We start from the raw sequence: 26903 nt of genomic DNA, 5'->3' as shown, positions 1-26903 counted from the left end.
CGGCTTTCCCGTCTCCAGCAAATTACAATTAACCTGTTATGCGGGTTGTAGTTAATTATCGTTATATATTGAGTCTATTTAATGTAGTTTCTTTAAATTAATTACAATTGTTAACTTAAAAATGAGACTAACATGCATACACGTACATTTGTACGTTTTTTGATCATAGACTCCCATATGGTCTAGCGGTTAGGATTCCTGGTTTTCACCCAGGCGGCCCGGGTTCGACTCCCGGTATGGGAAGTGACTTTCTTTTTGTTTGCTTTGTATCATAATAATTAAAGTGTATTTATTATTATGAATAATAATAATAATAATAATAATAATAATAATAATAAATGTACATTTAAGAACATAAGAAAGTTTACAAACGAGAGGAGGCCATTCAGCCCATCTTGCTCATTTGATTGTTAGTAGCTTATTGATCCCAGAATCTCATCAAGCAGCTTCTTGAAGGATCCCAGGGTGTCAGCTTCAACAACATTACTGGAGAGTTGATTCCAGACCCTCACAATTCTCTGTGTAAAAAAGTGCCTCCTATTTTCTGTTCTGAATGCCCCTTTATCTAATCTCCATTTGTGACCCCTGGTCCTTGTTTCTTTTTTCAGGTCGAAAAAGTCCCCTGGGTCATTGCCAATACCTTTTAGAATTTTGAATGCTTGAATCAGATCACTGCGTAGTCTTCTTTGTTAAAGACTGAATAGATTCAATTATTTTAGCCTGTCTGCATACGACATGCCTTTTAAACCCGGGATAATTCTGGTCGCTCTGCACTGCACTCTTTCTAGAGCAGCAATATCCTTTTTGTAACAAGGTGACCAGAACTGAACACAATATTCTAGGTGAGGTCTTACTAATGCATTGTAAAGTTTTAACATTACTTCCCTTGATTTAAATTCAACACTTTTCACAATACATCCGAGCATCTTGTTGGCCTTTTTTATAGCTTCCCCACATTGTCTAGATGAAGACATTTCTGAGTCAACATAAACTCCTAGGTCTTTTTCATAGATTCCTTCTTCAATTTCAGTATCTCCCATGATATTTATAATGCACATTTTTATTGTCTGCGTGCAGTACCTTACACTTTTCTCTATTAAATGTAATTTGCCATGTGTCTGCCCAGTTCTGAATGCTATCTTATCTTAACCATCTTATCCAGTTATCTTAAAAAAAAAAAAATAATTGCGCCCCCTCAGTGCATTATCATTTAAGCACATTTGAAATTTCACAGAGATCAACTGAACAGAAAATACATATTGTTTTTTTCAGCACAATCTGAACTTTTCAATGATATAATTTGTTTGTGCATATCTACTTAACTGATTGAGATATTGCAGATTAAATGGGGAAAAAAATGAAAAATTACAATTTCTGTGCCACTTTACAGCCCTAAAAAAGTAAAATTTCCTAACATGGTAATTAGACAAGTTGCATGTGTCTTGCATTGCTAATATGTTAACTATCTATGGAGAAAGAAAATATAGGTGTTAGTATGTTTCTGTCATGGCTGCGTCAACATTTGTATAAATAAATAATAATAATAAATATTTAAAACAGAACATCGTAGGGTCAATATGTAAACTATATATATTTTTAAATGTAGACAAAAACTAAATTCAAAATATAATTTTGAATGACTATATCATCCTACACATGTGCTAAAATGTTTTAAGCGATTACTGTCACTCCCTTTAGGGCACCTACATATTTTATAATATTATTATTACTGTGGATCGTGGAGCATAGCCTGGGACAGTATACAGCAATCAATAACTAATGATTAGTTCTGAAAATAACTGTTCAAAATAAAATAAATTTTGACAAAAATATCTCCTGTGGGTCTGCAAAATGTTGTAGCCATCAGGATTTGCGCAAACCAAACCATGATCTGAAATAAAACTCTTCAGTTTGTTTATTTGACTTACTGGATTCCAGACTGAACAACACAGAGAAATCTTACAGGCCAGTTTAGGCATCAATCTTTCACCGTTTGATTGACGTGATCAATCCACCATTCACACGTTTTACAAACGTGAGCCAGACATGGAGACTTAGGCTGACAGATAGACAGCCTCCATATAACCCTAGATTATGATAGTCAAGAACTTGTTCTGGAGAATATCCTTAGCAAGTCGTACAAGCAGTTCTCGAGAAGATACATTACACGCAGAACTCTAAAATGACATACATTATATATATATATATATATATATATATATATATATATATATATATATATATATATATATATATATATACACTACCGGTCAAAAGTTTTAGAACACCTCCATTTTTCCAGTTTTTATTGAAATTTACGCAGTTTAATGTCTCAATGTACTCTGAAATTAAAGCATAGAACAAATAAACAATTGGAGATAAAAAAGAAATCATGGAATCGTTTTGTTTAACAAAATTTAATCTAAATTTTTGACTCATCAAAGTAGCCACCTTTTGCAGATATAACAGCCGAACACACTCGTGGCATTCTTTCTACAATGGAAATCAAATATTGTTCGGAAAGTTCTTCCCAACACTGTTGCAGAAGTTCCCACAAATGTGTTGCACTTGTAGGTTGCTTTGCTTTCACCCTTCTGTCCAGTTCATCCCAAACCAGCTCGATGGGGTTTAAGTCTGGAGACTGTGCTGGCCATTCCATGATTTGAAGCCTACCGTCTTGTTCTTTTCTTCTAAGGTAGTTCTGACGTAGCCTGGAGGTATGTTTTGGGTCATTATCTTGCTGTAGGATGAACCCCTGACCAACTAGGCGTATACCAGAGGGTATTGCATGGCGCTGCAAAATGCTGTGGTAGCAGTTTTGGTTCAGGGTGCCACTCACTCTGTGCAAGTCGCCGACTCTGGATCCAGCAAAAGAGCCCCAGACCATCATGCTTTCTCCTCCATGTTTGACAGTTGGTGTCACACACCGAGGAACCATCCTTTCGCCTACTCGACGGCGTACAAAAACCCTGCGTGATGAACCGAAGATTTCAAATTTTGATTCATCGGTCCATAAGACCTTCTTCCAGTCTTCAGTAGTCCACTGGCGGTGCTTCATGGCCCAGGCAAGCCTCTTTTTCTTATTTTGCCATCTTAGCAATGGCTTTCTTACTGCCACTCGACCTGTCAAACCTGCAGCTCGAAGTCTTCTCTTCACAGTTGAAACTGATACTTGCTTACTTCGACAAGTGTTAAGCTGTGCTTGAAGCTGTTGTCCTGTGAGCCACCTATCACGCAAGCTTTTGACTCTCAGAAACTTGTCTTCTGATTCTGTTGTGGCTTTGGGTCTGCCAGACCTTTTCCTGTCAGAGTTTCCTCCAGTTTCCAAGTGCCTTTTGATGGTGTAGGAAACTGTACTCACTGACACCTTGGCTTTCTTTGCAATTTCTCTAAAGGAAAGATCTACACTTTTAAGGGTTATAATGGTCTGTCTGTCTTCCTTTGTTAATTGCCTTTTTCTCGCCATTATGAGAGCAATATACTACTTCCTGCAGTACAATACTGTCCAAATAATGCTTAAGAGGGTGTAGTAACACAGTCTGTTCCAACACTGCTTTTATACAGACAGAGGGTTTGTAAGTAATCAACAAAAGTTGGGACACCTGTAGGAATTGTTAGCATAAACTTTCAAGGCTTAATTTACTTCCATTGCTGCAGAACAGCTGTAAGTTGTTAACCCATTACTTGTTCCCTGAAATGTACATTATTTTTCAGTTTTTGGTAACCTAAACTTTTTTTTGGTACCATTTCAGGTTATTCACTGGACTTGAACTGCTTAAATTTCAATAAAAACTGGAAAAATGGGGGTGTTCTAAAACTTTTGACCGGTAGTGTATATATACAGACGTGCTCAAATTTGTTGGTACCCTTACAGCTCATTGAAATAATGCTTAATTCCTCCTGAAAAGTGATGCAATTAAAAGCTATTTTATCATGTATACTTGCATGCCTTTGGTATGTCATAGAATAAAGCAAAGAAGCTGTGAAAAGAGATGAATTATTGCTTATTCTACAAAGATATTCTAAAATGGCCTGGACACATTTGTTGGTACCCCTTAGAAAAGAAAATAAATAATTGGATTATAGTGATATTTCAAACTAATTAGTTTCTTTAATTAGTATCACACATGTCTCCAATCTTGTAATCAGTCATTCAGCCTATTTAAATGGAGAAAAGTAGTCGCTGTGCTGTTTGGTATCATTGTGTGCACCACACTGAACATGGACCAGAGAAAGCAAAGGAGAGAGGAGATCAGAAAGAAAATAATAGACAAGCATGGTAAAGGTAAAGGCTACAAGACCATCTCCAAGCAGCTTGATGTTCCTGTGACAACAGTTGCAAATATTATTAAGAAGTTTAAGGTCCATGGAACTGTAGCCAACCTCCCTGGGCGCGGCCGCAAGAGGAAAATCGACCCCAGATTGAACAGAAGGATAGTGCGAATGGTAGAAAAAGAACCAAGGATAACTGCCAAAGAGATACAAGCTGAACTCCAAGGTGAAGGTACGTCAATTTCTGATCGCACCATCCGTCGCTTTTTGAGCGAAAGTGGGCTCCATGGAAGAAGACCCAGGAGGACTCCACTTTTGACAGAAAAACATAAAAAAAGCCAGACCTGAATTTGCTAAAATGCATATTGACAAGCCACAATCCTTCTGGGAGAATGTCCTTTGGACAGATGAGTCAAAACTGAAGCTTTTTGGCAAGTCACATCAGCTCTATGTTCACAGACGAAAAAATGAAGCTTTCAAAGAAAAGAACACCATACCTACAGTGAAACATGGAGGAGGCTTGGTTATGTTTTGGGGCTGCTTTGCTGCGCCTGGCACAGGGTGCCTTGAATCTGTGCAGGGCACAATGAAATCTCAAGACTATCAAGGCATTCTGGAGCGAAACGTACTACCCAGTGTCAGAAAGCTCTGTCTCAGTCGCAGGTCATGGGTCCTCCAACAGAATAATGAGCCAAAACACACAGCTAAAAGCACCCAAGAATGGATAAGAACAAAACATTGGACTATTCTGAAGTGGCCTTCTATGAGTCCTGATCTGAATCCTATCGAACATCTATGGAAAGAGCTGAAACTTGCAGTCTGGAGAAGGCACCCATCAAACCTGAGACAGCTGGAGCAGTTTGCTCAGGAAGAGTGGGCCAAACTACCTGTTAACAGGTGCAGAAGTCTCATTGAGAGCTACAGAAAACGTTTGATTGCAGTGATTGCCTCTAAAGGTTGTGCAACAAAATATTAGGTTAGGGGTCCCATCATTTTTGTCCATGGCATTTTCATTTGTTTTATTATTTACAATATTATGTTGAATAAAAAATCAAAAGCAAAGTCTGATTTCTGTTAAATATGGAATAAACAATGGTGGATGCCAATTACTTTTGTCAGTTTCAAGTTATTTCAGAGAAAATTGTGCATTCTTCGTTTTTTGTGGAGGGGTACCAACAAATTTGAGCACGTCTGTATATAGTTCTTGGTATACTTAGTCATAATTGGACAAGCAGTTCTCTAGATGCTCCACTATGTCCCCCAAGGGGGATATAAATGAATGGAAACCATGCACTTCTGTTATCAGTAGGCCCACAGGCACAGTTGTTCAAGGATTCCTGTTACTTTATAAACTAAATGGATTGTTCTCTATAGGTTTAGATGTACTGTACTACATTCTCTTGAAAACGCTTGCATTTTTACTTTGTTTTCTCTCTCCTACAGCAGCCTGGACTCTCAGGCAGCGTGTGGGGTGGAGAGTGTAAATGTGTGTTAACCTCTGCAGCACAGGATTAGCTCCTTGTTTACTTCATTATTGTCCCCTGGGCTATACCGTGCCTGTAGTCCATGTTGTTTGGTGTAGAATTGCCTCCCCTTTCCTCTCCATACAAGGTGGGGCCAAAAGCTAATGTTCTCTCAGCTCTCTCTGTTACTCGCTTTCTGATCACCTGCATAATCTGTGCAGAATCTAAGGCAGCATGGGTGTGCCTCAGTCCTTGGTTCACATACGTATGAGTCATAACATAAAACAACCACTTCCCCAGTCTACAGTAGCCATTTTATTCAGCACACACAAAACAACACTGTATCACAACTGTAGCTCTGGGACCCAGATAAGACACAGAAGGCAAGGTAAGTGCTTTCTACATTTTTTTTGGTTTACTGTAAGAATATTTGATCCTCCCCCACTTTGTACATTACTTGCATAGTGCTGCATGTAGTTCACGTAGTTTTTGTGGATGTGTGCTATGCATAATCACATGCCAAAATGCACTTTATCGTCACATTACTGGAACAGAACACGAGTAGACTTGGGGGAATATTAACTTAATTCAAAACAAGTTGAAAATGGAATGACGGGGCCGCAAATCTGGATTCAGTTTCAGGCTTATCATGTTTTCATTTTTATAACAGTATTTAATTAGAAAAGAAGAGAACATGCAATGCGAGAAAATGCTAGTCTCTACTTGAAGGCTTGAAGCTATAACCTCAGAGTAACCTGAGAAGGGAAATGAAGTGTAAACTACATAGGAAATTGTATATCACTGTCAAGGTTGTTGTCCAGTGTTAAGAGAAAACCCCAGAGGGGACCGAGATGGAAGTTAACAATAGAAAAATGCACGGCGTGGTGCTTGAAGCAGATAAGTAAGAAGGGAAGGTTCTGTTATTGATGTTCTCAGCCTCCAGGACACAAGAGGTCTGATAATTACCACTGGATTCAGGGCCACTGGTGCAGACCCCAAAGCGTTTTATACACTCCATTTCACACATGCGGTCAATTACAATTACAGTTACAATTAAAATGACAGCAGAATTGATTACTGAAATTGCAATTACAATTACAATGCTATTTGTGTTCAATTACAATTACAGTTACAATTACAATGACAGCAGAATTGATTACTGAAATTGCAATCACAATTACAATGCTATTTGTGTTCAATTACAATTAAAATGATGCTGCAGTAATTACAATTATAACTACAATTACACTAAAAAGTAACATGAACAACTACAAACATTAACATGGTTACTCTATTTATTTTAAACAACCAAGCAATAATTACAGGTACAAATACAGAAGCATACTTTTTCAAACAAACGGGGTCACTAAAAGTGTTTGATAATACAAGAATAATCATCGTCTGACAAATAAATGTGCTACTGAACTGAAATCGATCAATTACATAGTATAATTCAAATTACACAGGTGTGCCAAGGTTCAAAGTTCAACTACAATTCCAGTTCCATTGTAGTTGTAATTACTTACACATTGCACATTTACACTTGTAATTGAAACCAGGGCTACTCCACTTGAAAACACAAGTGCTAGTACTAGATATGTAACAGGAAAAGGGCATTTGAAGATGCTGTCACACTGGGAGTGTCTGTATTACAATATACCTGTATTAGCTTATGAACACAGGAATTCAAGCAAAGGAAACTGCTGAATGTATTCAGGTGGAATTGATTTAAAAACAGCTCATACAGCAGATGCAGGAATATTTTGAAATACTGTACTTTGTCAGTTTACAATTTGCATATTTAAATATTCCCATGAATGGGAACACCCCCTGGATGTTCTCCTTTAACCAGGGGAACTTTACAAACATGTATATATTCTTTGTGCAAACATGTGACCTGTTTATTTAAAAACAAAACTGCAGGAAGCTCATGAAATTATTCTAGCCAGCGACAAAGCAAATACTGCAGGTTGCTAAAATGGTTTTTGTGAGAATGCAGACTATTCTCCATTTTAAATGAAGATTCAACCTACTGCTCCAATTATGCTGTATTGCCATATTATAGTGTTTTTTTTTAAATACAGCTGACTAGAAGGTTCTTCTAAAGGTGTACCTAGCATCTTATTATGAGCTTGTATGTACGTGACCTGTCCATCACACAGCTTTAATTCTCTCTGCACATGGGACACACATTATATATAAAAGCTGCATCTCCCTGCTGCAAATCTTGTTTAGAATTGGAGCTGGTTTGGAAGATGCTTTGCATATATTAATTGCCCAAATTATTGATGCTACTTGCATAACAGTGATGGGCCATTCTTATGAATACCACTGTTTAATGAAGTCATTAGAGAGGGTATTTATTGAAGAATGATCACGTATCCCTCAGAACAATTTAAACCTCCTGTTACATTGCCGTCTGGGTGGCCCTACATGTTTTTGTCTGACCCTTGTACATTACTCTTCAACAAGTATTGCGACACACATGGTGTATGTTTGAAAGCAGTATGCCTACTCTGACAATTTATGTGTGATGTCAACAGCACTGAGATGAAGGCGATAGAAACCACACTGCCACATGCAAAGTCAACAGAGAACAGCATACCGTAGCTACAGGATCCACTGTGCACTATATACAATAAACCAGAGCAGTGTGCTAGCTACAGGATCCACTGTGCACTATATACAGTAAACCAGAGCAGTGTGCTAGCTACAGGATCCACTGTGCACTATATACAATAAACCAGAGCAGTGTGCTAGCTACAGGATCCGCATAGAATTTTGAAAAAAAGGTTGATAATGGGCCCAAAGTGTTGCAGCATCTGCACCCAAAACTGCCCACGACAGATCTGCCTACATCTGGGTGAAAAGACACACAAAATGAGAACTAATATATTCTTCAGAACAGTTCAAACATTTACAAAAAGACGCATCGTTAGAGCTTAAAATACATTGCTCTGAGTTATAATAGCATACCACATTTCAGTGACTCCCTCCAACTGAGAAAGGATATTTCTGAACAGGTAACCTTTGCACTTCCAGTTACTGTCACTCACACACCAATTAACAGCAGCTGTCACTGCACAAAGTGCACTCCTCGACCGGTAAGAATCTGAATATTGTTAGTCTTGCATGCCTATGGAAAATAAGTCAGTTGTTTCTATAAAGCAGATAAATAAGTGCAACTGCTGCCGAGTGTCCTGCCAGCTAGGAGCTACAGCTATAGAAATGTAAGCACTCGCTGGTAAGAATCACAGAACAGAACGCTGACTGATACATGGTCAAAATTGTGTTCTGAATTTGACAGTTTCACAAATGAAGAGACGCCCTTTCTGTCTTGTGGGTTTCACTGGTATGCTGTGGTGATGTGCATAGATTAACTGCATACCTTTTATAGTACAAACAGATTATACTTTATTTTTTATAGTACTGTGACTAGTGCTGCCTGATAGCTTTCTAAACTGTAATTACAGGAACTGCACATGGCAAACAATGTCCTGTCAAAAGGGCCATCAGAACATCTTATTCTGAACTTACAACACTGCTGAATCTGACAGAGCGTTTGTACACTGACTTGTAAAAATGTCTTACCTTGTGCATGAACGTGTACTGTTTGCTCAAGAAAAAAACAATATTTTATGAAGTACCACTGCTCACAAAATGCTGTTTATCAGTATGTCGGAGAAAGAAACTTGCAAGTCTGTTAAAGCTCCTAATGTGTGTGGTATAGTGAGGCTGTTACACATGTGACTGCATGTAAGGAACTAAACTGGAAGTACAACGTGTGTCTGCATAGTGTATATACAATACACATGGTGCACAGTACTTATACTATACCCTTAGCATGTACTAACCATTAGAAAAGTTTACAGTGGCACGCATAGGGAAAGACGGTGGCTCGTTGAGACCACCGGGGGGGGGGAACACAACTATCTTGTGATCACAGGATCGAGAAAACGAAAGGGATTACTTCCGTTTTCCTGACATGACTTATCTATCTCAGGAAAACGGAACGAATGACTTCCGTTTTCTCAAGATCCTGAGAGAAGTGATCTCGTGATCTCCACTTAACGACGAATAGTTTTATCTTTCCCCGATGGCCTCAACGAGCAGCCGTAGGGGAAAGAGTGAAAGCACAGGTAAGTACTGGAGAAAACACAGCTCAGCTCACCGCAGTGAAGCAAAGTAAATGCATGTTTGGGTATCATTGCAACATGAGGTGCAAATTTAATATGGCAGTGTATGAGCTATACACACATGGAATGATGTCAAATGTATACTGTGCACCTAAGTAATAAAGGATGTGATTAATCTACCTAAATAACAACATGCCATATTCTCTTGTACTGGTAAAATAGTTAAAAATGAAGTATTTTTTCATATGGGATGTAACTATCTTGTTCATGTTACTAGCATGCTCAATGTGTTCTTGATTATGTCATACTGCAACATAAAATGTTAAGAAGCTGTCAGCCTGAATACCCCTCAAGTACAAAAAACAAGTTCATTTAGACTGAGCAGAAGGAAACAAGTAAAAATAACTTCTCACAGATGGGCCTGCAGATGTGAGGCAGGAAGTGTTTCTCTATTTAACTACACCATGCTTCCTGTTTGATAAAACACAACGCACAGAATCGCAGCAGCAGCAGAGGGGTCTTTAAAATACATGCCAAGTGCCTCAGTGTGGAAACCGTATTTCACTGCTATAAAACCATAGTGCTAGTACAAACGTTCACATATATTTACAGTAAGAGTTGGGATGCCGCAGGAATCATCTCTTTCCTTGACTTGATGCCTTTAGATTTCTGTATTATCTGTTATTTGAGACAATACACATATTGGGAGAGTTAAATCTTAAACTTGAAAAGGTTTGCAGCCCTAATGGGTTTTGGCATACAGGGCAGTTCACAGTTTGGATGTGGAAGTACGATTTTGGGATGCCGCAGGAATTGTCTCTTTGCATGACTTCATAGTATCAGATTTGTGTTTTAATGCAGATTTAGCAGTGGGAGATGCTTTTATTTAGTGACAGGAGTGTTTGTAGAAAGATACATTTAAAATATAAATCCAGAGTCCATCAGCAGCGCTATTGTACGCATTCAGTAGGTTGCTGTTATTGCTAAGTACTTTTCATTTTATCTGGGTTGAGAAGTCAAATCCACTCCAGGTCACCTTGGTAACAGTTACCAGAAGAGTTAGAAAGTAGTGGGCAGGGACAAGATTTACCCAGGTGACATTTGTTATGACAAACACAAAGTTCAATTATTATCCCCACCCAGGATGAAGTCCCCTGAGAAGGGGTTATAGTGGAGGACACACGCACCCTGCACAGGTCATACAAATGCACCCTGCACAGGTCGTACACATGCACCCTGCACAGGTCGTACACATCCACCCTGCACAGGTCGTACACATGCACCCTGCACAGGTCGTACACATGCACCCTGCACAGGTCGTACACATGCACCCTGCACCTATCTGGAGAACCACTTATCCAAAAAAAATAAAAATAGAAAGAACAAAAATTAAAAAAAAAAAAAAAATGGCAAAAACCATAAAAAAATAAAGTTAAAAAAAGGGGTCCGAGCACATTGTGTGACACCCAAGATCGGTAACTTATAGGAAACCATAAGGATACCATTCCACAATTTGTCATGCATGAAATATTGAATTTCCCTGGGCAACGGCGGGTACTTCAGCTAGTATATCATATTTACAGAATAGTCAAATGCTGATAAATTAAAACAATCCCTAATTCACAACAATTGGAATATCCCTTCCTCGTTCTTCATATTTTGTAATTGTATGTTTGTTTCAGTTTAATGCCTTGTGCTTTACAAAACCAAACGTTGCCTCAGCCAGGAACACACAGTAAGTGGTCTCCCCTGGGTTAATAAAGTGATTGTGAGCCGGAGAGTGGCGGCTGCTACAGGTATGTGATCTGTGTGGCTAGATGACAAGGTGCTGTCATTGTGCTTGCTGTGTGTAATTCGATACCAAGGCAAGAATGGTGGAGCAGGAAACCATGTGACTGAACTGGATTTTCCAGTCTGGAGGAGTAAGTGCAACTTACCTCCTTCTCTCTCTCTCTCTCTCTCTCTCTCTCTGAGAATTGGGTAGTGTCAGGACACCAGTAAGGGCAGCTGAGTCTGTACCAGCACTGCGTGCTGTCACTGACATGATTACTGCAGACGTGAGTTCATTTTGTTTGTTAAGCGTTCACAAGCGGGCACGGCAGGTTTTGTAATGTACCTGCCTCTACAGAAGGGGTGTATTCAGACACACCGCTTCACATACTTCTCAGATATCAAGCTCTTTACTTTGGGTTATGTAACTGTAACATGTGATTGTTGTTCTCAAGTCTGAGGAAACATCTGCGTATAACCTGACGGTTTTCTGCGGGATGACTGAATATACAAAAGACTGTGTTTAAGGTTTGAAGTCGATTTCACACTGCACATATACAGTATGCAGCAGTCATAGCTTTTTATATAAATTACTTTAAGTATATTTTTGTATAAATGCAATTAAGTTGCAAAATAATCTTATATTACAAAAGGCTGAAACTAATCCAGTAATAATTATTTATTATGCCGACATCAACTGCTGAGGTGACAAGTCTGACAGTATAATTATGTGCCAGATGTTAAACAAGGGTGTATATAGCACTACTGTCTATATTTCAAATTCTAAACATACTGGATTTATCAACTCCAGTAAACAGTTTGCACCACTTTTTGTTCAAAAAGGTTTAAGGTAGGTTTGCTATACAAAGGCATACCAAGGACTCAACTCAAAGTATCAAAGTAGCACAAAAATGATAACACAGCGAATGTTGGTTTTATCATCCACTTCAAATGAACACACTGTTGCTGCAGAGGGGGCGTGCAGCTGCTTGTTTGCATGTTCTTGTTTGCCGTGACGTGGTCATTCAAGCTTCCTTCCTGCAGCTTTTCAGCCTCAAGTACAGATAAGGGAACAACCATAAAGTACAGCGAAATCCTCAACAGACTTGGGAACCACGGCCAGAAATCAGCACACGCTGTTTTCCAGAACAAAGCTTTTGGGCAGTTGATGGTATTGTTAGAACACACTCCCCAGACAAAGGGGCCTAATTTGACTGGCAAAATAAACATGCAATTCAAATGCTTTGGCTGAGATGAATAGCAGCTCACATGGTAGGGGAAATCACTTGCACTTTGAACCCAGACTGTAACTGCTATGTATGACTGCTTTTGCTGCAGTGCTAGTGTGCAACTTGACATTGTGTAGTTATTTAATTGAGATCCAAAGGATAATTAACTAAAACTTTTCTTGTTTTTTTTTTCTTTTCTTTGCAGAACTAAGCTCGACAGTGTTTTGATCTGGTCTGTCTGAACTGAAGATACTGTACTTCGAAAGGCTTTTCCTTGTCTTATCGAATTTTTGTTGCTTCGGATTACACACCACGTTGTCCTGTCTGCTTAGGGGTTTTTTTCTAACTACATTTTGCTGAGCCTTTGCAGCACTCACTACAGCTGCACAAAAGGATTGCCTGCAAGCGTGTTGTCCGATTGGAAAACATATCCAAGCTTTGAGCTGAAGCCGGGCGTTTCAAGGCAGCTTGTTATGTGGTTTTGAACCCAGGGGAATGCATCACTATGGCTGCAGTGGTTCATCAGAGTGAGCTTGTGTTCGAGTATGCCAGCAACTGCATGGAAGATGTGCGAGAGGTAGGTGGTGGAGAAGAGATTCACGAGAGGGTTGCTCAATCTGATGTCATCTTCTTAACACTGTCTGCATAAGAGCAACAACAAAAAAAAAGTGTGTGGCTGCTATTACTGTGTACTCGGAAGAAGGCAATTACCAAACCGTTTGTCTACTTGACTCTCTTATAGTTTTACCAAGAAATGACCGTCTCTTGTCCTCAAGGGGCATTTCTCTACAGGTTTATTCAGCGTCATTCATACATTAAGCAATACAGAGCCTTGAAAAATATTTCATGTGTTAAATTGTATAATATTATTATTATTATTATTTATTTCTTAGCAGACGCCCTTATCCAGGGTGACTTACAATTGTTACAACATATCACATTATACATTACTTCACATTTTTTTACAGATATCACATTATTTTTACATACAATTACAATTACCCATTTATACAGTTTGGTTATTACTGGAGCAATCTAGGTAAAGTACCTTGCTCAAGGGTACAACAGCAGTGTCCCCCACTGGGGATTGAACCCACAACCTCTGGTCAAGAGTCCAGAGCCCTAACCACTACTCCACACTGCTAGAACAAAGACCTTGGCTGGAGCAGTCTTTTTTTTTTTTTGCATTTTTAAATTTTGATTTTCTACACGCTTTGTTAGCAACATTAGTATTTTTGAGGGGCCTACAGTTGATCTTCTCCACAACAACATTTGTAATTACAACAATGAACTTTGCACAGTTTAATTTCTTTGCTACCTTTATATGCATACAGCCCTGTATAAACATTTCAAACACCTGCATGATACCGTATTCCTTCAAATTTAAGACGCAGCCCAAATTGGGGAATAAATAAAACATCAAATAAAGCTGCACTTTCAAAGATACGTATATAAGAGCCATTTATACAAAGGAATACAAAAAAATTGCAATGAAATGCTACAAACTCGTGTATTAGGCATATTGGTAAAGCATATTTTATATTGGTAAATTAACTTGCCTGTAACAACAACGAATCTCGCCTAGTTATCTTTATTACTCGACACCTCCCAGACTCATGAATCTTTGAAAATGATTGTATTCCTACTTCAACTGATAAATAATACTGTAATTAGTGAAAAAAGAAGCCACCATTATCACTGCTCTTGGACTAACGTACATAAAAAAAGAAAACTTAAAAAGCTAAAATTAAAAATAACCTGCCACTAGAATATGATGGGGTGAGAGCTTTTATCTGAGTAGTTACAGAGCTCAGATCTTTCCGATAGTGTGTGTGTGTGTGTGTGTGGGGGGGGTCTAGTTTACAGTACTTACCACTCTTTTGTAAAAACCTCTTTCTCATTCCAGATTGATGATCCCTCAGTTTTTCCAGCTGTGATCGTGGAACAGGTCCCCAACGCAGACCATCTGCAGGACTACTCCAGCATTGCCTGTGTGGAGGACTCCAATCAGATGATCCAGGACAGCTCCCTGGATGTAGCAGAGGAACAGATAATAGAACAAGAGAGCAGCACACACACAGGTCTGCACTGTAGAGCTACCGCTCTGTACAATAAACACAGCATAGCTGTATCAACGAAGTTAGGGTTACTGCAGGCTGAGAATCGCTAAGCAAAAATAGGGCTAGCCATCAACGTTTCACATGTTCTTAAAGAATGATAATATCTTAACAGCGAGCACTAGGTTGAAGGCTTGATGGCTAACCTATTTTTCTTTCCAGGTTTTCCAGTGTGAAATAAAACTAAACTTTACCTTTAATCATGAATGCTGTCTGAATTATACAATCCGAGATCAGGAAACCAAAGACTAAAAAATATTTAATGTACGGAAAGGACAAGGACGTAGCACACTACCATCATCAGTCGGATCAGTACAAAATAAAGGCAAGGGTAAAGCCAAGCAAAGTGCAAAATACCATGCAAACCAATTCATGATTTCTTTCATTAACCTGAAACAGAAAGTACAGATACGGAAACAGAAAGAGAAATAAAATGGCCTGTAATGTGGTGTAAAAAAAGAAGAAAATAAGACGAAAGTTTGCTAAACTGAATGTAGCGATCAACAGTCAACCATGAAAATTGATTTGTTAATTATTTATCTTTGTGCAAAATCATGACTACAGTTGGTAAAGTTTAATGTTAATCCATTAAAAAATATTGGCATTTAGCCAGATTAAGAATTGAAGTGTACATGTGGCCTACTACTGTTTAGTCATCTGGATGTTTTCTTGAATATATCTGACAGACCTTTCCAACCCTACCCATGATTGTAGAACGTTGCTATTTACCAAGTATAAAATGTGCTCACTGTTGAAACCCTAGGTTGTTGCAGTCACATGGGATTAATTGCACTAGGAAAGGAAACATTTTGTATATTCTCAATATTAACGCAATATCACATTTCAAAGAAACACTTTGACCCTTACATGCTGAATGAGAAACATCTGGAATACTTAGGAAAACGTGTGTGTTCATTGGCAACAAAAACAAGTGCTCCATAAAATCACTAAAAACACAAAAACTTAAAATGTTACTATTTTCTTTTAAACGTATCAATTTAGTAATAGCAATATAGCCCGTAAGAACACTTTACCTCTGGTGAAGCACTTCTCGTTATGTTAATGACACGAGGTAGGCCTACCAGACGGTAAAGCCCTCTTCTTCGGGTGCTAAGGACGCTTAACGATATGACACTATATAGTACCGCCACAAAAATGTGTGGTCCTTGGGAAACCCAGCTGCATAAGGCTCAGTTTTGACGTTATGACACACCTACTTATGTCAAAATTAAAAACTGGCACTGTGACAAGACTTCCGTGACACCATGGACACGAACCACACGGTATCACACCCACAACACCAAAGCATGTTCTGTGTGTGGAAGTGAAGCACAAGCTGCTGTCATTGGTCAAACACACCGAAGAGGCGTTCCCGCTTCCCCGTGGAGAATTCAGAATTCCGTACCCCGCCTCTTCAGGAAGCAAGTTTGCTTTGGCTTTTTGCACATGGACCGACCTTTATCCAGGAAGTGTAGCAAAACATTGACATCGTCCATTTCAACTGTTTTCATGTGTGGTCTAATTACGCCGAGCTTTATTTCTAAAAAGAATACAATTGCGTTTAATGAAAACAAAAAAAAAAAAGTGCACAATGTGTTTGTACAAAATTTAGAAATCGTGCGGGAAGCACCGCCACCCCTGAGCTGGAGTACAAAAATAGAGTCCCGGATTTCTTCTTTTTATAACTGGAGGAATGCTATTTCAGTAATCTAAGTGTTCGAAAAAATGGCGACTGCTCTGTGCCAGGGAAGAAACCAGTTGGATCTGTTAATAAAAGCAGGTAATTTTATTGTGGTTAGGTGTCATAATAACATGTATTATGGATGCCAGATGCATTTCCAAACTGTTGATGTACCGTTATATATGCATACTGAGAGAGGGAGTAGGAGGAAGAATTAAATCACCGCAACCAGGAAGTTCAATTGAAGCAGTCCAGCGAAATAGATACTTAGTAAAGTGCTTCTGGAAACATAAAAATACACCAGTAGGGTCTATTCTTTGTGTTCCCCGAAGTTTGGTTTACTTGAACAAAAACAAGTCGTATCCCTGTCGGTCAGTGGGTGAAACGAATAGGAAGCGCTGTGTAATTTCTGATTTAATAAAGGCAGTATCGTAACAAACATCACCCGAATAGTGATCTTCTTGACAAGGGCATTCTAATACTGTTAGGAATAGAGCTACAAAAAGTATTGATTTCAGTTTTTTCTTTTTCTTTTTTCAGTTGTGTTTGTGTCAATAAGAATATGTTAAACGGTCGGGAGACAAATATTATTATACATATTTGAAAAAAATGTAGAGCCGCAATTTGGAATTGCAGTAATTTAAATCTGGAACTTGATTCACTATATATGCAAACCACAACTAAAAAATAGTAGGCCTATGTTATGTACAGTACTGCAAAATAGATTAAATTGAAAATAGGCAGTCACTTACATCCATATGGTGTTGACGTTCTTCTAATGTCAGTACATTATTTTGTTTAAAATGTTTTTAACGCTGCTGTTTATAATAATAATAATAATAATAATAATAATTGCTATTATTATTATTATTATTATTATTATTATTATTATTATTATTATTATTATTACGCACGTTTAAACTTTATTATTGTAACATCTGCTGTAGCTGTGCGGATTAGACCTAGTTATTTGGTATTAATTATTAACACGGTGGTATTGCAGTACAGTTAGTTTAGCATACGGTACTGGACAGGAGGTATAGTTTTTGATAATATATTGTATTTGTGTTTTACCATTAAACCAATACACGTTTTTGAAAAGGCTAGCATGGAAAAAGGCATTCAGGTTTAATTAAGGTAAACAGAACCCCGTGGATGGTGTAGGATTGAACAGGGAATATAATCTAAATTAAATGACTGGCTTTTCTCTTGAGTCTAGAGGAAGGATCGTGTTCAGCATTCCTCCTCTGCGTCACTGGCAGCTCATCTCCGTGTATGTACTCCACCGGTGTCAACAGAACCGTTACCAAAGTTAGCACACAGTGTAGTGTTAGCATTCAAAATAACTCATCTGTGTGTGTGTGCGCAGGCAGGGGGCTGGCTGCTCTACACGCAATTGTGTGTAGTATTCATGTTTAAGTGTTAAATGTGTACATGACCAGCAGGCTATAGCGTGAACTTCAAGCAGGTGAATTTCTGGTTCTGTAAAGGAGCAGTCAAGAAGACATCCTCTCATATTTTTCTAGAGCACAGTATACTACTGTTTTATTTTGCTTCATGTTGTCATTTGAAGGTTGAGAAGATTGCTTAAAAACACATATGGAGTTGCAGCTGTTCTTAATTAAAAATAATGATCAGTTCACAGGAAGTCATGTATGTATTTATTTTTTTTTAAACTGGAAGTATTAAGCTTGGTGTTTATCCTTTTGGTTTGGGAGTAGATCTGTATTAATCATTTTGTTTTATACAGGAAACCATTCTAAACAATGTGTACAAGGTGCTGATGTCAAACCAAGAAAGCCAGATGCATGCAATAGTTATGCTTGTGCAAATATAGCTGTGCATATTCATGAAGAAAAATATTATAAGAAAAGCAGTAAACTTAGACACGTCTTGATTATTTCTGTTATATTTACACTTGTGTGTCAAGCAGAATTTAATTGAGTACATCTCCTCACGACTACCTTTGAACCTTCTTGCATCAAGGCCCCCAGAGTTAGAACGTATTGTGGTTGCAAAACTGTGTAATTCTAGCTTGTTGCTGTTTTGCAAGGCCTGTGTTGTTGGTGGCTGTAAGCCACCGTTATCGCTGCAGTATCATTGACAGCCATCTACTAAAACTGAACAGGGGACAACAGGTTGATGCAAAACAATTTCAGTCACATTTTGACACGTTGTTACATGAATTCACAAGAGCTGTTTTTCTGCATTCTCTGAACTGCAGTTTCATTTCCTGACCTCAGGCTGCTCTTCATGCTGTACTGATGCGTGGGGATTTCTTACAAGGCCTGCTCTGTGTTCTTTTCACTCTGCAGTTGAAGCTTCCTGTCAGAATGAAGATGAAACAATGGAAACTATTGAGGCGGCTGAGGCCCTGCTCAACATGGACTCCCCGGGCTGCTTTCTGGATGACAAGCGCATCAGTGAGTGCCTCAGATTACACAAAGTGGTTAAAGCTTCTGGTCTTTTCAGCGCATGAAGCTGATTCATACGCTGCGCAGAATGGCATTGTAATTGTCAGTGTGTTTGATTTTCATAGTCATTTATAAATGTTATCTTGTTTTACCTGATCAAAGCATTAGGGACAACTAGTAGGATGTATTTGTGGGATGTAATACTTTTACTGGTAGTTTGCCCCTATTTTTTTTCTTTCTTCTATAATATTTAAAAGAGAAACCTCTATTCAGATATGCTGAAAAATGCCTCTGAGCCATGTTGGCCAAACTGCACCCCCTAAGATTTTTAAATGTTTATTTTTTTTTATAGCATCTCACCAAATGCTTTACACATCTTAACACAAGCTGTTGTGATGGGAACAGAGGGATCTGTTTGATAGAGCCAGACTCAGCTTTCTTCAAACTAGACAATTAATAGAAATAGAGTCTAGGTCGCATGAGTAGTTTATGAAATTCAGAAATCTCGCTAACAAGACCAGCCAAGGGAGCAACAAAATTGGAAGAAAACACAAATATAAAGTTCCGACTTGTGCTTTTAGCACGTTTTTGTGGCACAGAGTTTAACAATCTTAAACTAAATTCATCCCTTTTGGGCTTTATAACAAAAACAAAAAGTTCTCCTTTGTGGTCGCACAGGTTAGTGCGAAGGTCCAGGCCTGCCCACGCTTCCAACAGGATTGTACAGCTTAGGACCAGTTACACTGCAGGTATTTCAAACAGTGTCACAGACTGCACATGGAAACCATGATGTTATGTTAGAGAAAGACATCAGTCTGACCTCCAAGGGTTTCATTTTTGACACGTGAGGTACACTGACATTTTTTAATTCTTTTAAAGTACCGATGCAAAGATCCCAACACAGTGTAAAGCCTTTGGTTGTTTTTTCCGGTGGGAAGGTCAGAAGAGCAAGTTCTTACTGCTGTGTGGTTTGTTTTCCTCAGCTCATGTGTTGGTGCCGTCGATGGGTGAGGTAATCTCGACTCCAGTTACAAGTGTATCGGTAACGGCTGATGGAATTCCTGAGGTAGTGGAAGTTCAACAGGGTCGGCACTCCCTGAGCGAATCAGCAGCTGGGCAAACGCCACAAGAGCCCAAGAAGAAGAAAGGTAAGAGTCCATTAAACCAGCAGTGTGCTGTGCCTTCCTCTGCCATTGTCCCCCCCGCGTCACCCCAAGTTTGAGTCAACATTACTGGAGGGAGGGCCAGAGCAGGCAGCAACAGTTGTGGCTCAGCTTTGTTTTGCAAACAGAGCTAGTTTGAAATGTGTATGTTTTCACTGACTGTGCAGGGATGCCTTTTGAAATCCATACGTCCAGGACCTGGAATCCGGTTTATTTAGCTACTTCACACACCGTGTTTTAAAAAGGGTTACTTATTAGTGTAGTCAAGAGAACCCATGTTGAATGCAGCACCTTGCCCATAAGTGAGAGCCTGTTTCTTCCCTGTTTTACTGCCAGTGATGGTAGCACGTCTTGGCTCTAAACATTAAGACTTTAAGGTCCTGCGTTGCTACTGCACAACAAGGTTTGGACAGTCCTTGCAGAGTAAGCTGCTTTTATTAAGGGATGTCACATGTAGTGACTGCACAGCACGGAAGGCAGGGCTTTTTCCTGTAGAGCTCCGGAACTATACAATGCTCTGCCTTCGTTTGTCAGGGAGGCTGGGACCGGTACAGTTTTATAAAATGGCTTTCTTATCTTAGTGGGTTTTAATGCAACTTTAAAATTGCTGCTTTTTTATTTTGTGTATTATCTGTTATTTAAATTGTCTGATTGTGGCAGTTGTACGTGTGACATGCTATACAAATGTATTGTGCTTTGCAATACTTTTGTATAAAAAGTGCTATAAAAATGCAATAAATGTTAATAGTGTTCTCAGTGTTGTACACATTTACCTGCTCACAAGTCAATCTTTGTAATGATAGGCATTGTTATGTACTTGGCTGTATTGATGCACAAACATTTATATGAATTAATACACTGAGAAAAAATAGAATGAAAGTATTAATGATGCTGTTTTGTGTACTATAGGCAGAAAACCCAAACCGCCGCGACCTGATTCGCCTATCACACCCAATATCTTAATAAGAAAGAAAGAGAAAGATGGCAAAGGTACGTACTAAATGAGTCCATGGCAATGCACATTAAATGAGTAGCATCTGTGGGGGGGGGGGGGGTGGGGTGGCAGGTTGTAAATTGGAGTTTTAAAATGTAGCAATTCAAATAATGAAGATATTTGAAGATTTCTGAACAGAATTGATCTAGTGTGACACAGCAATAGAGTTAGGGCAGCTGAAGGCTTGTTTGAAGAGTTAGCCAGGGTAACTTTCTCTTTTCGAATGTAGATTGACAGTGCCACAGATAAGTCTTATTGAGCTCCACCTGGCTGAATCTGAAGTGGATACATTTTTTTTTTTAGGCAATACGTTATATCTTTGGGAGTTCCTAATAGCCTTACTGCAGGACAGATCCACGTGCCCAAGATATATAAAGTGGACACAAAGGGACAAGGGCATCTTTAAACTGGTCGACTCCAAGGCTGTAGCACGTTTGTGGGGAAGACACAAAAATAAGCCAGACATGAATTATGAGACAATGGGCAGAGCTCTCAGGTAAGAGGCATGATGACCTGAACAGTGCATCCCATAATATTCGCACTACTTACTCTTGCTGCCCCTGTATTTCTGCATTCGTGCTGGATTGAGCTGAATATTCAGATTTTGCTTTCCACAGAAATCAGGGTACTGACAGTCACGTGAGGGTCATTGGTGCGGATTGGGCTAATTTACAGCTCAAACTGAAGAAGCAGCTGCTTGGATTTGTGATGATTGCTGCTTTTCTAAGACTGTGGAGAACACCAATCCACATAAGTCCAAGCAGCTGTTTCTTCACTTGTTTCCCTTGGAGTGGTAAATTCGCCCCATCGACACTAACAACCCTCCCACGTGGAGAGAATGAGCCTCTGTTCTGCATGATTCTTCAGAACTCTTAAACTGTCCGCTGGGGATTGCCCTGCACTCTGTTTTGTCAGGTCCTATTGACGCAATCTTCTTATAGAAAATGACAATTTGGAAGCAGAAGAAAATCAAACTATGTGGTTGAGGGTCTGAGCATCATGTTGCTGTGCATTTTCTCTGAAAACAGTACTTGAGAGTGGCAGTGGAATGGTTTGGTAACAAATATCAAAACAAATTGAATGGGTTGTTTTTTTATATTTAAGACTACCTGGATTTTGTGAGTCAATAATAGTAACACATGCAAATGTTTTCATATTGTTATAACAACAGGTTATTATTAGTCGCATACATCTATTGTGCCAACAGTCAAAACATTTTCATATTTTCATAAGATATAACTAATAAAGAGAACATTTAAATATAACATGCTGTACTAAACAATATAAATATGTAAATAGAAATGGAAGTTCTGTATATTGTTAAACAGACAAAATACGTATTCTTTTTACTTCTAAACTGTACATTCTCATGCATCATTTAGCAGGTACGTCCACAGCGAGTAGAATTTCTATGGCGCCTCCTTGACCTGTGATTAAGAGAGATCCAGAGATTTTAACAATGATGTTAACAACATGTCTGATTTTCTGCAGGTACTATTACCAGCGAGGTATACTATCTAAGGTAGAAGGACAGAGATTGGTCTACCAGTTTAAGGAGATGCCAAAAAACATTGTGTACGTTGATGACGTGGATCCGTCCTCCAGCACAGAATCCGTAGACATACCAGAGGCAGACATGTCATCATGCAATGATCGGGCATTACCCCTCTCCACCAAGAAATCGCTCAGCAGCAGAAGTCCAGCCACAAAGCAGAGGGCCTCTGCACACAGAGCAAGGCGAGGAGCAGCTGCACTGCCTGCCCCCGGTGTGCTGGAGTCTGCAGTGGACACAAAGGCAATCAGGCCAGTCCGGCAGGTGGAGCTCATACAGCAGCAACATTTGCCGGTAGTGTCTGCAGAAATGTTGAGAACTTTGCAGAGCATCCAGTCATTGAAACCAGGACAGCATGGGTCTGTTTTCAGGACAGTCCAACTCATGGAGCATTTTCAGAGTGCCCAGGAGGGGCCGACTGTTTTAACCGCAGCAGATTGTGGCCAGACAGTCAGGTATGTGTCGATGGATGAGTGGTCTTCCGTGTCAACCACTGCACCTACAGAGAGGTAGAGCTTGAACTTTTATTTTCAGTCCTCTGGCAAAATGCAACCCTTTTGTTGCAGTCATTTCACAATGTTACAGTCTTCGCCATATTATCAGAATTTCATTGACATTATACTGATTCACTATGCAGGGTTATAGAAACACTACACGCCGAATGTTTCAGTGACATGGCGCAAGGTTTATTAGGTACAGTACGCAAGCTGTTGAAGGCTACATCTTGAGAAACGTTTGAAATTGTGCGTGGCCATTACTTGTGAAATGCTATTTTATACAAGCTGTGTAGGTTAGAGGTTTATCATTAAATGCAGGCATTATTGATCGGTGAGAACAATCAAACTTTTGTCTTTCTGTGCCTCAAATAATGCATCCCCGTCTCTGTTTTGTTGGCAGCAGCGTGAGCAGCCCGCCTCCGGTTCCAGTGGTAGTGTCAGCAGGAGTGCAGCCAGTGGGCACTGTAACACTGCAGACCCTCCCGCTCACAACAGTCCTAGCCAGCAGTGACCCGTCTGGGGCTTCGCCTCCCACCTTCTTCCTGCAAACCATTCCCTCCCCTCAGGTGGCAGCTCCCACATCTCCAGGCACCCTGAGCACAGTCCCTGGTCAGCGAGTGCTTGTGAGCAGTAACAGGACTGCTTCTGTGCCTTCTTCCCCGACAGTCGGTGCCGCCGCCCCTGTGGTGACATTCTCAACGGGCGGCCAGCAGCTGGTGTCCCATCCGCCCGGCACGGTGATCGCCTCGGTAACCAAAGCACCCGAAACCAAACACAGCCTGCCTCAGATGCAACAGTGGGAGGATATGGAGAGCAGCCAGCGCACTGACATCAAATCACAGCCGCACTTCAGTGTAGTGGTGATCAATGACATGTGGATGGAATCCGAGGCTACAAATGATCAGGCGGAAGACATCTGAAAGGACTGCTTTGTCACTGGTTTCGTGTTTGTAAATACAGTATGGTAGATGGAAATGGTCAAACAAGTAGCAAAAAAAGGAAACGCTTAACCCTTTCATGCTTCGGAGAGACTTGAAGTAAACCAACCTGCAATGGAAAAAAACTACAAAGGTGCAAATCAGTTTCTCTTCCCTTAATTCACTTCTGTAGCATTTCCATTGCTCTATCTATCACTGTTAAACTGAACTTTTCATTTCTTAAACAGAAAAAAACCATACACAAACAATACATGGATTGTATAAGCATTGTACAGTTTACTGTGGTGTACTTTTATTAAAGAAAACACAGTCAGAGCAGTCCTCCCCTCCAGTGGTTTTCTTCTGGAAAGAGTTCCTTTCTAGTTAGAACTCAAGTTAACATTTCACACTGTCCTGCTTTACTGAAACTGGTAAAGGTATCTGTGGTGCTGTGTGTCTTTGTCCAACTCTTTGTGTGCCTGAAGGTACAGCATGAAGGAGAGGGGTGCTTTTCTTTTTCTTTTTTATTTAGTTGTCGCCAATGGATTTTTTACCCCATTTGTTTCCCAATTTGGAATCACCAATTGTATAGATTGATTTCGGTCCACCGCTGCAACCCCCACGCCGACTTTGCGAAACGGCGGCAGACACGCGTGTCCTCCGAAACATGCCCTGTCAAGTTGGCTTTTTTTGCACTGCAGGTCCACAGCGAAGCCATCAGACCTATAGTGCCGGAGGACAACACAGATCTGAATGGCTCCACAGCAGACCAGTAGTGAACCGAGGATTACCCTGCCGACCTGAGCCCTCCCTACCCATGAGAGGTTTTAACAAAATCCAGCTACACTAATAGAATACAGCCTCCTTTTTTGAGTCTTGCTTTCCAGAGAGGGAAGGGCTCAACTTTATTAAATGAAACCTGAACCTAATCTCACAAAACCTTCCAGATGTAATTTGAAATTCAATGAAAAAAATGAAGGAATCTGCAAAGTGCTGTACGTTCATTTAGCTGCAATACAAAAAAAAGCTGAATTTGAGTTTTACTGCACCTTTCCAGCTTTATTTATAATATGTGATTCTTTGTGGCCTTTTTTAAGATACGTTTTTTGGATGCAGTGGTGTACAAGCACAGCCTATAAAACTACTCTTTTTGACATATCCAGTAATGTAAATATTGTACATTAAATTTGACTGGTAATGGATACAAATTTCTAATTAATTTTGTGAGCTGCGTTTTTATACAGGTGCTGTAAGACTACGAATATGTATAACAATGTTTCTAAACATTTTATATGCGAGTGGTTTTGTATTTATGGAAATAAAATTTTAAATTTTGATGTGCATTTTGCTTTTGGTGTGTTTTGGGTCCATGGTGGGGAGGGGGGAATCCTCAGTATTATGTATGAATGAAGACCAGAAATGGAGTGAAGCTCTTGTAAGTGAGAGTACATTTTGACAGTGTTAGAGCAGTTAGCAAAAGCTCCTATTGGTTGATGTACTGTACAGTAATAACAATTGTCCATACTTACAAAAGGCTGTATGAAGAGAAGGAAAAGAATCCAAGAACATTGTAGCAAAATGATGAACACAGGTCAACTATGTAATGGTAAGGGCACAGGTGGGGTTATGGGGAGGCAAGGACTGAATATCCAAGTGAGATTTAGGAATAATCCATTAAAATGCATTGTCCATGCCTTTTAGTAGTGGGGGACTGCTAAATTTGAGGCTATAAAAGGTCCTAAAAAATGAGTGGCTTGACATGATAGCTCTGTCCTTGAATTGGCAGCCGTGGTGGGGGTGTATGTTACTGCCATACTTGCTTTACTTCTTGAAAAGTTACCTTTGCCCTTTCTTTAAACAGGGACTTTTAGTCTGGAAGCTGTTACCTTTATATGACGTATTTAGTTAATGTTTGGTTTGCCATGACATTGTGCCTACTGTGGCTGGCTGTTTACCGGCAGGGGGTCAGTCTCACAGAAGCACCCTGCAAGACTCTACCCACAGCGCATACTTTTTCAGGATCAGTGGCTTGAAATCTGGTCCCAGTAGACCAGGAGACCTAGTTTAAACAACACTGCTGTATCTAACCCTTCGTCTCCCATGGTGTGACATGCAGTTGCCTGAAACCTAGTCTCTTGAAACCAAGTGCCATGCCACAAAGAGGCTTCTTGTTCCCTCAGCCTAAGACTTGCATACTGTACGTGTACATTGTGGGCATGTAATATTCATAAAGCATAAACCCCTAGAAAGAAGGAAATGCGTGCTCGTAATGAATCACCTGGGTTATTTATTTGAAACAGTAACCTCAAGGTAAGCGGCACAGAGGTTTAGAAGTTTAGATCAGCCTTTGATTTGCTGAGACATCTAGTCTGCAGTTGTCAGATTCATTGTGTTAGCTTATGGGCTGACACTGATTTAGTTCAGACTGATTTAAAAAGGACTATTATGCACTGCCTCTACAACCTGCAGTCAAGTAGATCTGCCAGTGCGGTCTGTGCTGCAGCAGCCGCTGCCTGGGAATGAAATGGAAACTCGTGTACATTTAAACTTGAAACCCAGAGTTATTAAACAGGAGACAGGTCTCACTCTTTAGCAGACTGTGTATTTTGTCAATATGTGAGTGAGGAGACCTCTGGTGTCGAAAGACATTATTGCAGATCGGGGAAGCTCACCAGAACAGTGCACAATGGGGAGGCAG

The 26903-nt window shown here is 39.7% G+C and overlaps 1 protein-coding gene and 1 non-coding gene across 8 annotated transcripts; both read left to right on the top strand.

Annotated features, from left to right (window-relative positions):
* Positions 1-171: 171 nt before the first annotated feature.
* On the top strand, positions 172-243 carry trnae-uuc (transfer RNA glutamic acid (anticodon UUC)). Its single transcript has one exon. It is a non-coding gene; the product is annotated as a tRNA-Glu (tRNA).
* A 5746-nt stretch (positions 244-5989) lies between these two features.
* LOC117972970 (ETS-related transcription factor Elf-1-like) lies at positions 5990-25548 on the top strand. Of its 7 annotated transcripts, none has more exons than XM_059029377.1 (9): positions 5990-6123; positions 13076-13447; positions 14777-14951; positions 18984-19091; positions 20066-20230; positions 21155-21235; positions 21543-21735; positions 22731-23246; positions 23692-25548. In XM_059029377.1, the coding sequence occupies exons 2-9, from the start codon at positions 13376-13378 to the stop codon at positions 24206-24208; spliced, it is 1827 nt and encodes a 608-aa protein (XP_058885360.1). In that variant the 5' UTR covers positions 5990-6123; positions 13076-13375; the 3' UTR covers positions 24209-25548. The 7 variants fall into 7 exon arrangements, with proteins under 7 accessions (XP_058885360.1, XP_058885359.1, XP_058885357.1 ...); XM_059029376.1 differs by having other exon boundaries at positions 23689-25548; XM_059029374.1 differs by having other exon boundaries at positions 22731-23300.
* Positions 25549-26903: the final 1355 nt, after the last annotated feature.

Source organism: Acipenser ruthenus, chromosome 8 (assembly GCF_902713425.1).
Source record: "Acipenser ruthenus chromosome 8, fAciRut3.2 maternal haplotype, whole genome shotgun sequence".
NCBI classification, from domain to species: domain Eukaryota; kingdom Metazoa; phylum Chordata; class Actinopteri; order Acipenseriformes; family Acipenseridae; genus Acipenser; species Acipenser ruthenus.
This window is presented reverse-complemented; position numbering and strand designations above follow the sequence as displayed.